Source organism: Agelaius tricolor, unplaced genomic scaffold (genome assembly GCF_023055355.1).
Source record: "Agelaius tricolor isolate 1412-34295 unplaced genomic scaffold, bAgeTri1.0.p SCAF_52, whole genome shotgun sequence".
Taxonomy (NCBI): domain Eukaryota; kingdom Metazoa; phylum Chordata; class Aves; order Passeriformes; family Icteridae; genus Agelaius; species Agelaius tricolor.
Genome location: NW_027269312.1, coordinates 887,206 through 898,584, shown reverse-complemented (window position 1 = coordinate 898,584; position 11,379 = coordinate 887,206). Strand labels below are relative to the sequence as shown.

At 56.0% G+C, this 11,379-nt stretch overlaps 1 protein-coding gene and 1 long non-coding RNA gene across 2 annotated transcripts; both read right to left on the bottom strand.

Moving 5' to 3' along the window:
* Positions 1-1,614: 1,614 nt before the first annotated feature.
* Positions 1,615-3,043, bottom strand: LOC139604521 (uncharacterized). Its single transcript, XR_011684008.1, has 2 exons — positions 2,966-3,043; positions 1,615-2,881 (listed from the first exon to the last, which is right to left on the bottom strand). It is a non-coding gene; the product is annotated as an uncharacterized lncRNA (long non-coding RNA).
* A 1,472-nt stretch (positions 3,044-4,515) lies between these two features.
* Positions 4,516-9,600, bottom strand: LOC139604527 (Fc receptor-like A). The gene is made up of 5 exons (XM_071455662.1): positions 9,462-9,600; positions 5,853-5,873; positions 5,534-5,677; positions 5,006-5,272; positions 4,516-4,916 (listed from the first exon to the last, which is right to left on the bottom strand). The coding sequence occupies exons 1-5, from the start codon at positions 9,598-9,600 to the stop codon at positions 4,516-4,518; spliced, it is 972 nt and encodes a 323-aa protein (XP_071311763.1).
* Between the last annotated feature and the right edge of the window lie 1,779 nt (positions 9,601-11,379).

The window sequence follows — 11,379 nt, the reverse complement described above, 5'->3', positions numbered from 1 at the left end:
GCGCACGCACCCAAGAATCAGGCTAATGAAGAGCATCACAACAATGAGCAGGCAGACCAAGCTGCCAAGGTGAAAGTATCACAGGTGGATCTAGACTGGCAGCACATGAGAGAATCATTCCTAGCTCATTGGGCCCATGATGCATCTGGTCATCAGGGAAGAGATGCAACATACTGATGGGCTTGTGACCAACAGGTGGACCTTACTATGGACAACATCTCATAGGTCATCCACAACTGCGAGACCTGCACTGCAATCAAACAGGCCAAGCAGGTGAAGCCTCTGTGGCATGGTGGGTGATGGTTGAAGTACAGGTATGGGGAAGCCTGGTAAACTGACTACATCACGCTTCCCCAAACCTGCCAAGTCAAGCACTACGTGCTGACCATGGTAGAAGCCACCACAGGATGGTTGGAAACCTACCCCATGCTTCATGCTACTGCCTGGAACACCATCTTAGGCTTAGAAAAGCAAGTCCTGTGGAGACATGGCACCCCTGAGAGAATTGAGTCGGACAACAGAACCCATTTCAAGAACGGCCTTATAAAAACCTGGGCCAGGGAACATGGTATTGAATGGATATATCATATTCCTTATCATGCACCAGCTGCCAGGAAAGTTGAATGGTGCAATGGACTACTTAAGACTACCCTGAAGGCACTTGGCGGGGGAACTTTAAGAAACTGGGAATTGAACTTAGGAAAAGCCACCTGGATGCTCAAGACCCGAGGGTCCATCAATCGAGCTGGTCCTGCCCAGTCTGAACCCCTGCACACAGTAGATGGAGACAAAGTCCCTGTGATACACATGAAGGTATTTTAGGAAAGACTGGATTAATCCCACCGCAGGCAGAAGCAAACCCATCCGTGGGATTGTTCTTGCTCAAGGACCTGGTTACACTTGGTGGGTAATGCAGAAGGATGGAGAAACCTGTTGTGTACCACAAGGAGACCTAATTTTAAGCGAGAACTGTGTGTAAAGCTTCATTCTGTATTTTATATATATATATATATATATATACATATATATGTAAGTGGATATTGGTTTGGGTATAGATGGTAATAGAATAAGGGGTGGATTATGTCCTAGGTTACAATATAAAGATGTATTCTATTCCCATCCTCAAGAGCTGCCGAAACCAGGAGGGGCATAATTTTTTTCCTTATCTCCTGTAATGGGCCCATCAATGCCTTGCCACCTGACTCAGAGATAACTCCCTCCAGGAGCCATTTCTGTTTAATGGACCCACCGCAGGACTAATAGAATGATATCAGCCCATTGTGAGATGCTCCGCCCAGGGGGGAGGAGCCAAGCATTCCTACCTGGATATAATCTGACATTTGTAACACCACAGCCAGCGTTTTCCCATTGGATTCCTTGAGGAGCAGCTTTCTTCTCCACTGGCTTCCCAGAGGAAGACCAGGCCCATCTACACCACCACTGGACCTTCAGAGGAAAACTCCACCCTTCTACCGGATCACTGCTCCAACAGAACCACACCTGTCACTGCAGGAAGACTGCAGCCACCATTGAATGGGACTGCTGCCAACACCCTGACCCACAGGGTGTTGGGTCATATTCTAGCTCTGTCAGTGTTCTTTTATATAACTATGCTTTATTTTTATTTTTATTTTTATTTTTCTTAATTTTTATTTCTTTTTAATTTTTATTTTTTTATTTTTAACAACTGCTCACTTAAAAAATTTTAACAGTTTTATTAAATCTTAACAAAAATACAACAAAAGGATTAAATATGGAAAAACCTGGGAGCCTCCTTCATGGCTGCTTACCACGGGGCTCATCTTTGAGATGGGCGCTTCGCCTTTTATACATCTGGGGATTGCATCAGCCAACTCTGGCCCCTCCCAAAGTCTGTCAGTCAACTCTTCTTGGCTGTTTATTGGTGGAGATTGCTTTTCTGCAACTTGGTTGGTGGGTCAGGTGTTGTCATGCTGTGCCCTCCAGTAGCAACGAGCTTTTTCATTCTCAACTGCCCTGTAGGAGGGGCACACGTACATGCCTTCCTTTTACCTGTCCTAAATAACCCAGGCTGTCCAGTGGCGACAACGCAGAGGATGGGGAAAGGGGACTGTGAGGAGAACAGAGGACATCTAAACAATAAACCACAATAACATAACTATACATCAATAAAGCTTCTCTTAATATTCACACAATATTCATTCCTTAATTGTTAGACCCAATCATCTCATTATTCATCTATAACAATTTTTATTTTTATTTTTACATTTCCCTATTAAAGGACTGTTATTCCTACTCCCATATCTTTACCTGAGAGCCCCTTGATTCCAAAAATTTAATAATTCAGAGGGAAGGGGTTTATATTTTCCATTTCCAGAGAAGTTCCTGCCTTCCTTAACAGACACCTGCCTTTTCAAGCCAAGACAGAGCCCCAAAAATCCTGCAAATCCCACACTGATCTGTGCAACAACCAGACCGGGTCCCTCCTTCCTGAGCCAAACAGGGCAGAGCTGAAAACAAAAACCATTTCTCCTGGTTTAATCAAAAAGCTGCATTTTGGGTCCAATAAGAGGGACAGGGATGCTGTGCCTCCTGGCACTGGGGGATGGAATGGGGAGCTCCTGGGGATACTGGGAGCACTGGGAGCACTGGAACGGGGAGCTCTGGGCAGCCCCATATGGGACCCCACACTCGTGGCCACCCCCTCATGGCACGGTGGGCATCCACGGGAACTGGGGGGAGGACACACAGTGGGAGGTGCCCTCAGGCAGGGACCTCCAGTGCCCCCAGTGCCCAGAGTGTCACAGCATGTTCTCGTAGATGTCACTGGAGTCCTGCTGTTGCCCATGGGGTCCTGGCAGCTCTGCATTGGTCACGTGGGGGGATGTGGCACAGGGGGGCACTGCAAGAGACACCGGTTGGGGGAACCTGGATGGGAGGTGACACGCCTATGGTGACATGTCTCTGTCCCCCCACCTGTACTTACCCCCTGCCTTCTTGGTTCGCACGACCTGGCTGTACAGCACCTCCCCTGCCTCTGGAGGGGCCGAGGGCCCTGGGGGGCCCCTGCAAGGATAAGGGGGTGTCTGTGGGCATGTGGGGGGTTGTAATGAAGATAAAATGGGGGTTCAGGCCTGGAGCCTCCCACTCACCTTTCCTGCTGTTTCCTGAGGGCTGCAAAGGAAAGGGGGGAGGGGTGATGGTGGAGTCCTCAGGGCCCCTGAACACCCTTGAGACCTCTGACTGCCCCTGGGAGCCTGGTGCATCCCTGAAGCCCCTAAAGATCTTTGAATCGCCCCGTGAATCCACTGAGACCTCAAACTCCTCCAAACCCCTGACGGAACTCCCAACATCCCTGCACAACCCTGCAGGACCTCCCCAAATCCCCCAAAACCCCCAGCTGAGATCTCTGGGGATTCAGCTTCGCCCAAGTCAGGAGCTGTTGGTGCCACCCTCTGGACCCTGAACTCTGAGGGGGGCTTCACCCCAATCCCTGGGATCCCCATTCCTCCTCATTGTCACCCACCCAGGTGGTGCCACCAGCGCCAGCCTCCGATGACAGCCAGGAGCAGAAGTAGGAACAGGAGGGACCCAAAGACCAATGCAGCCATTGCTGGGGACAGAGGGGGACACATCAGGGTGACCCAGAACCCCGGGGGTTCTGCACCCCCCATGTGACTCTGTGTGACCCTACCTGTGCCCTGTTCCTGTGTTGTCACTTCCAGGGCCAGCTCTGGGCTGAGTGCCTGGTACCTCTCCAGCTGGTTGGTGACCATGCACTGGTAGGTGCCCGAATGTCGCACATCGACAGCCACAAGCTCCAGGAGGGGACCTTGGGCCACCTCCTGCCCATTGTGCAGCCAAGTGAAGGTGACAGGGGCTGAGCCCACTTTCACCGAGCAGTGCAGGGTCACGGGGTCACCTGCACGCACTTGATATGACAGGAGACTGAGGGTGATGGTGGCATTGGCCACGGGCACTGCAGGGACACAGACAGGGCTGGCACCTGATGAGGTGGGATGGGGGTGCCATAGGTGGGGTCACCCCCAGTCTGAGAGGCCCGCTCCCAGAGGACAGTAACATTCAGAGGGACACGCTGTCCCCGCACTGGTAGTGGCCGTTGCCCTTGTCCCCAGTGTAGTGCAGTTCCAGGCGGGGCCAGTGTCAAGCGGTGCCCCTGAGCCCTCCCAGGTACCAGGAAATGGACAGGTGACCTGTCCCTGTGGCTGCCGTGCAGCTCAGCACAAGGCTGCGCTGACAGGGACACCCCCGAGAGTGGAACCCCTGCGGGAGGGGGTGACACCAGGGGATATTAAGGGACTTTGGGGGAGGTCAGAGAGGGGCAGGGAGAGCCCAGTGAGGGAGAGGAGGTGCAGAGCTGGGGGGGGCTTGGATAGGTACCCCAAGGAAGGATGGGGGGTTTAGTAAGGGGACACATGGAGAGGGAGATGGGAGGATCCCAGTGCAGGTATGGAGACCCAGAGAGGGTATGGTGGGACTTGGGGACAGTGGGGAAACAGCAGAGAGGGGAGGGAGTTAACTCAGAGATGGGTGAAGGGACCCAGGGAGGGATGGGGGGACCCGGGCAGTAATGGAGGTACCAAGGCAGGGGACCCGAGGTGGCTGTGGGGGCTCCCCGTTCCCATCCCCGCACTCACTGCGCACTGTGACGCAGAGCCAGGCGCTGCTCTTCCTCACGGCCCCCCTCTCAGAGTGCACCTGGCAGCTGTAATTCCCCGAGTGGGAGACCCCCACGGTGGGCACCAGCAGCTGCGGGGACCCCTGCGGGCCCCCTACCACCTGCCCGTCCCGGTAGAACACGTGCAGGAGGGGGGCTCGGGGCCGCAGGGGGCTGCGGGTGCTGAGGCAGCTGAGAGTCAGGGGGGACCCCAGGGTGGGCTCGGGGGGACCCTCCAGCACCGGCACAGAGAAGAGCTCTGGAAAGGAGAAGGTGGGGGGATTTGTGAGCCCGAGTCACTAGGGAGGGGCTGTGAGGGTGTCGAGGTCGGGGCTGTGGGGTGCTCACCGTGCACTGTCACTGTCACTGCTGCCGACTTCTCCCATCCCCGTGATACCGTGGATTTCACCCAGCCCCCGCAACTGTAGCGGCCACTGTGTTGCAGGTGCAAAGGGGACAGGGACAGCTCGGTCCTATCGCGGAGCTCCTGCAGTTTCTTCTCCTCGTGGTAGAAGGACACTGAGCTGATCGGGTTGTCCCGCCAGCGCCGGCAGCGCAGTGTCACCGTGTCCCCCTCCAGCAGTGCCCGCATCGGCACCTGCAGCACCAATGGGGCTGCGGGACACGGGGGTCCTGTTACACCAAGGGGACCTGGCGGGTCCCAATGCCACCACGACCCCCATATTGGCTCACAAACAGCACACCAGGGATCGCCAGTTCCACAAACAGGGTCTGCCAGCACTGGGATGCTCTGGAATGTCCCCAGAGCAGGGGACGGGCTCTGGTCACACAGGAGGTGACCCATGGAGTGGAGTCCACCCAGAGCCCTCGGGGTCACTGCAGGTGCCAGACTGGGGATACCCAAACCTCCCTCACCATCTAAGACTCTCACGGGGGGGCTGTACCCGGTGCCGGGTCTGTCACACGTATAGGTGCCTCTCTCAGTGACAGTGAGGCGGTCCTGCCCCTCCTGCTGCCAGCGCTGCCCGTCCTTGTACCAGGTGGTGGCACCGGCAGTCCCTGAGCCCTGGCAGGTCAGTGTCACCCGGTCCCACAGCACCGCCGGCCTCCAGGGGGGCTCCACCAGGAGCTGGGTGGTCTGGGCACCTGCAGGTGACAGGGGACACCAGCCTGCCAGGGCCAGTGTGGGGCTGGGGACACCAGGGTGGGGCCATGGCATCCCCCGAGGACTCACCAGCGAGGCCGAGGGTCTGGGCTGGAAGGGAGAAGGGACAGGCTCAGTGAGTGTGGCACTGTGGGGACAGTGGTGCATGGGGGAATGGGTCATGGGGGCTGTCCCTGAACTGTCCCCATGGGGACATTGGTGTGGCACAGATGTCTCGAGGGGGACACTGTGCTAGCACAGGTCTGCCCCACCAGCCCCATGGCCGCTGTCCCCATGAGCCATCCACATTGTGCTTGTCCTCTTCTCCCTGTCCCTGCATCCCTGCATCCCTGCATCCCTGCATCCCTGTGTCCCTGTCCCCACAGCTGCCCCAGCCCCAGGATGCCTCTCCGCACATTCCTATCCCTCCAGCCCCAAGCGCCCTCTCCTATCCCCACGGCCACCCCCTGGCCCCGATCACCTCATGCTCTGGCACTGCTCGCATTGGGGACCTCAGGGTCCCCACAGCCCCCCTGTGCCCCCTCCCCACTGCTGGGGTGTCAGGCCCGTGCCCGGGACACTCACCCCACAGGAGCAGCGCCACCTTCCCGGCCATCCCGGTGTCCCCAGCCACGTGCACTGGCTGTCACTCGCTGCTGTGTCCACCGCTCCCCTGGCTGGCAGCTCTTTGGATGAAGGGGAAGGAAGCGAGGTCACGTCTCGTCCCCATGTGTTGGTGGCACCTGGTGGGGGCAGGGTGGCCACAAGCAGGGGGCAGGCTGTGGGCAGGGTGGGAACATGCTGGGGACAAGGCTGTCTCTGGGTCAGTGGGATATGGGCTTCCCAGGATCAGGGGGGCTCAGGGGGTTTGGGGAGCCAGGGAAGGGTGTCCAGGGGAATGGGGGGTTCCAGGAATGGGGTCCCTGGGGAATGGGGGTCATGAGGAGGGGGAGTCACAGGGGATGGAGGTGCCATGTGAATGGGGGTCCCCAGGGCTGGGGGGACTCAGGGATGGGAGTCTCTGAACAATGTGGGCTCCAGGGATTTGGTATTATGGTTTTGGTTTGCTAATTTGAGATATTTCAGTTAATGCATTAAATAGTGTAGTGGGTTTAGTGTTGGTTAATTATTAGTGGATTTATCAGAATGTATTTATTTCTTTTTTGTTTTGACATGAGACTAGGAGAAAGGTAAAGTAGATGTAAAACTTTAAAAGGGTATATTGAAAAATTTATTAATTGTAATAAATTGTAATAGTAATAAATCCCTCATCAGGGGATGGGTGTGCCAGGGATGGGGTGCAGGGGGAATGGGGGGACCTGGAAGAATTAAGGTCCCGGGGGAAAGGGGAATTTCAGGGGATGGAATGAATGGGAGAGGGTTCATTGGGAATGGGGTCGTGGGCCATGGAGATCCTGGGCAATGGCGGCCCTGGGATCGGGGTCCCAGGGAAGGGGAGACAGAAGGAATGGGGGTCCCATGGTCAGCTACCCAGGGGAATGAGTTTGCCAGGGATGGACAGTGATGGGATGTGCATGTGGGTCACAGCTCCTTCCCTGGGTGCCTCAGATTTTGGGGTGACCCAAGGGCTAGCCCTGCCTGCTGGGTTGCCTGTGATTTGGGGGGGCAGCAAGAGGGGATTCAGATGTGCTCTGAATCTGTGCCCTCCAACCCCCAGGGGCATTTTCCGTTCTTAATTTCCATTTCCTCCCTTTGATACCTCAAATTCCCAACCTCCCAGTTCATGCCTTGATGATCCTGGGGAGCTCCTGAGCAGGGAACAGCTTGGGAGAAGCCCAGAGTGGGGGAAGCAGGGGTGAGGGGACTGCAGGGAGGGCTGGGGAGGCTGTGAGGGATGGGGGTGTCTGACAGTGCCCCCCAACACTTTAACTTTCTCTCTCCTGTAGCAGAAGGAAGAGGCCGTTTGTGCTGTGTCACACACGGGGGGTGGGTTCTGTCCTGGGGGGGCACATCCAGGGGGCTTCTGTCCTGGGGGGATCCTGTCCCAGGGAGGACACATACTGGACAAGGGGCTCCTGTCCTGGAGCATGGCAGCTCCTGGAGGGGGTCCAGACTTCTCCATTCTTGCTTGTCCCCTGCAGGATCTGAGCCAGCAAGAGCAGCTGGGGAATGGAGCCCCAGGCAGGAAGGAGCTCCCAAACTCCTCCTTGAATCCAGTGGCCATCCAAGGGTGGGGCCCAGCCATGGCCCAGCCCCACTGCACAGGGATGGCCATTGCCCAGCCCTGCTCGGCCCAGCCGCAGGTTGGTCTCCCCTGCCCCCTTGGCTTTGATTCTGGCAGCTTTAGAGCTGCTGCAGAGGTGAGAATTCTGTGCGTGGGAAAAGGCCTGGCTGTGGTTTGCTCAGCCCTGCAAGAAGCACAAAACCCCAAGCAGTGGCTCTGGGAGGGCCTTTGATGGTTTTCAGAGCAGGGCTGGCTGGAAACCGCCCCTGCAGAGGCAGTTGAGATGGAACCAGTCCAGAAATGCAGCAATTGATCACTTTGTCCCTCTCACCACGTGTTATAGATACATATTATATTACTGGATTTTCACATATATTAAAATGGAATTTTTATATGTAATGTTAAAGTAAGTTTGTTACAAAGATATAGTTTTTATTTCTGTTGTTAATTAAGCCTCGTGAAATAGCTGATATAAGTATGCTTGTGTTAAAATGCCTGCTTGGATAGGATAACATCTGATAACACAGGACGAGGACACCTGCTACAGATATGCCAACTATCAGCACCCATCCTCTGAAGACAGTGTGGACCAAGGCCCAGAAATGAAGATGATGATAAGAAAGGACTAAAAGCACAACCAAGGAATAATGCTTTAAAAAGGCAGATCTAAGGAGGAGCCATGCTAAACAATTCTTGGAACGCAAATTAGTTTGGGGAAAAAGTTTACTATGCATAAGAGTCTATGAATATGCAACAGGCTGATGTAAGGGAAAAGGTATCTAAGAGGTGTCCCCGAAGAGAAGTGTGCTCTTGGCTGAGTGCCAAGATGCTCCCACCCATAACAACCTCTGCTCTATGGTCCTTGTCTCCTATTGTCCTTTATTAAACTTTTAAAATTTTCACAGGAGAGTGAATGTGTTTTTCACATGCTGCAAAGATGAGAATTCTGTAGGGGAAAAAGGCCTGGCTGTGGTTTTCTCAGCCCTGCAAGAAGCACAAAACTGAAAGGGAGCCCAAGTAGTGGCACTGAGAGGGCCTTTGATGGTTTTCACAGCAGGGCTGACTGAAAAACTCCCCCTACAAGGGCAGCTTTGGGAAAACCAGTCCAGAAATGCAGCAATTGAGCATTTTGTCCTTCTAGGCAAGAGACTGGGAGAGACCCAAAAATCCTGCAAAGACAAAAACAATCTGCTCAAAAAATCTGACCAGGACCCTCCTCCGTTTTCCTGTCTCAAACCTGCAGCCATTTAGAACATCCCAGAAAGTATTTTTGGGTTCAGGCTCACTTGTGAGACAAGAGAGAAAAGGATGGAAATATCAAGCAGTGGCTGTGCCCTGCTGCCATGGTGGGGCTGTGGGGAATGACCCTGTCTGGATTCCAGGTGTTCCCAGAGCTGCTCCATCCCTGCCCTCCTCACCTGCACAGGGCACAGGGAATAGACAGGGGTCTGCCCCGCCCCTGCCCCGCCCCTTCCAGGGTCCCCCTCCACTTCCCGCAGCTGTTGGGGCCTTACCCTGGCAACGCTCGGTCCCGACACATCGCGACAGTGGCTTCGGACACGCTGCCACAGTCGGTTCGGACACCCCGGGACCGTCCCGGCACTCGCAGCGCGATGGCAGCTGGGCCCCTTCCCGGTGCTCCGGGACCACCATTGCGGCCCCTCCTTTCCGCAGACCCCACTGCAGGGTCTCTGCTCCCCCCTGTCCCGGGGTCTCCCCTCCGCCGTTTCGCTCCCTCCACGCTCGGGGTTCCCCAGGGTGGTCCCGGTCCCTCCATCCCGGCCCCTCCCACCCGCTGCCCCCCGGCCCCTCCGGCCGCGCCCCCCGACAGCCCCGGGGCCGGCACCGGCAGAGGCTGCCGAGCTCCTGCAGGATGAGACGTCCCTGGGGCAGCGCTGGCTGAGCGAGGCCCGGCTCCCTCACGCCATCCTTGCCCGCAGCACTCGGGCTCCAGCAGCCCCGGGCTGCTCCTTCGGGATGTGCCGACCTCTCCCGGAGTGCTGCCCTTTGTCGGGAACGAGCCCGGGAGCACCCGAATCATCCCTGGGACCTCCTGTGAGGCTGTGCCTGAGGCCTGAGGGGTTTGGGAGCCCGATGGGTGTCACTGCTCTGTCCCAAAATCTGGGGGAAGCAGGAATGGCAGGCAGTGCCCCACCATGGCCCGGCCACAAGGGCCTCACCTGAGAACCCTGTGGAATTCCCAGTGCTCCTGCTCCACCTGCATGGCCAGGTGCTGTTCCCGTGGGCCCCCTGCTCCAGCTGCTCCCACCTCAGCCGCTGCCCCAGCTTGGCCTTCCTGGCTGGTCAGCGGGAAGCAGCAGCCACGAGGCACAGGCACTGAATCATCCCCAGCACCAGCAAAAACCTTCCTCACAGTAAAGAAAGCTCCTTGTGGGCAGAGGTGAGGGCATCTGACCCCCAAGTGGTATCCAATGCTGCCTTGTGTAGCCCAAAATCCCTGGGAGAGGCAGTGGTGTCATGTGTTTGTGCACAGGGATGCTTTAGGAGCACGACTGAACTTGAGGAACCCCGACCCTAAATACAACACCTCCTTAAGTGTCTGCAGCTCCCAGAGCAGAACAGGGGCATTGGCCCAACCAACTCCAGTTTTGGCTTATTTTGCCCTCCCAAGGCACTGCTCCCGGTCCGGGCTGTCCCTGTGCTCCAGCTGCAGCTGCAGAGCCCTCGGAGCTGTGGCTCTGCTCTCCTCCTCCTCCTCCCCCCACTGCGGCTGCTGTGTCAGGACCAGCAGTGGCCCAGGAAGAGCAGGAACTCCAAACATGCTCTGGAGCCCCCTGAGGAGCCCAGGCAGAGTCAGCACCGAGCACCAGCTTTCCTCAAAATCCCAGGGCAATTCAACATTTCCAGAGTGTTGTATTGCACTAAATAGTTTATTTAGTTGTTTTGCACTGGGTGATTGGAAATTTGTACTGAGTATGTTATGTCACGTAGATTGCTATTTCTCTTCTCCCATCATATGGTTTTTCCCTCATGCACCCCTCTGCTATCACCCCTGGTGGTGTGGCCCCTAGTTACCCCTCCCCTCGCCCCTCCTCAATGGTATCCTATTGGCTAATGTTATCTTCCCCCACCCCCATCCCCCTCGGCTATAAAGGCCCCCTGCAAGAATGTCACGTGCTCATTTTCCACCTGGGAGGTCTCCAGAGCCTGAAGTGTCTCTTCCCAAGCCAATAAACAGAACACTCATCCCTGCAGTTTTGCTTCTGTGGCCACTGGAGCTGACAGGCCGGCTAGCTGCTCTCGGAGTGACTGATGGAGACTACGGGTCCCGCCGCTTCCAGGTTCTCTACGAGAACCCTGAGTAGTGGCTCCATCTGCGGCATGATGACGCAGACGAGAGCAGGACTGCAAAGAACTGAGGTAAAGGAATGAAGGAGTAGACACACGTGTGGATGCCAAGGTGCTTTATTT

Coding starts and splice junctions, on each gene's coding strand:
- LOC139604527 (XM_071455662.1), bottom strand. CDS start 9,600: ATGGTGGTCCCGGAGCACCGGGAAGGGGCCCAGCTGCCATCGCGCTGC. Junction 5,678..5,852: donor CCAGACCCTCGGCCTCGCTG/GTGAGTCCTCGG, acceptor GCCAGGGCTCAG/GGACTGCCGGTGCCACCACC. Junction 5,273..5,533: donor CCCCGTGAGAGTCTTAGATG/GTGAGGGAGGTT, acceptor CGTGTCCCGCAG/CCCCATTGGTGCTGCAGGTG.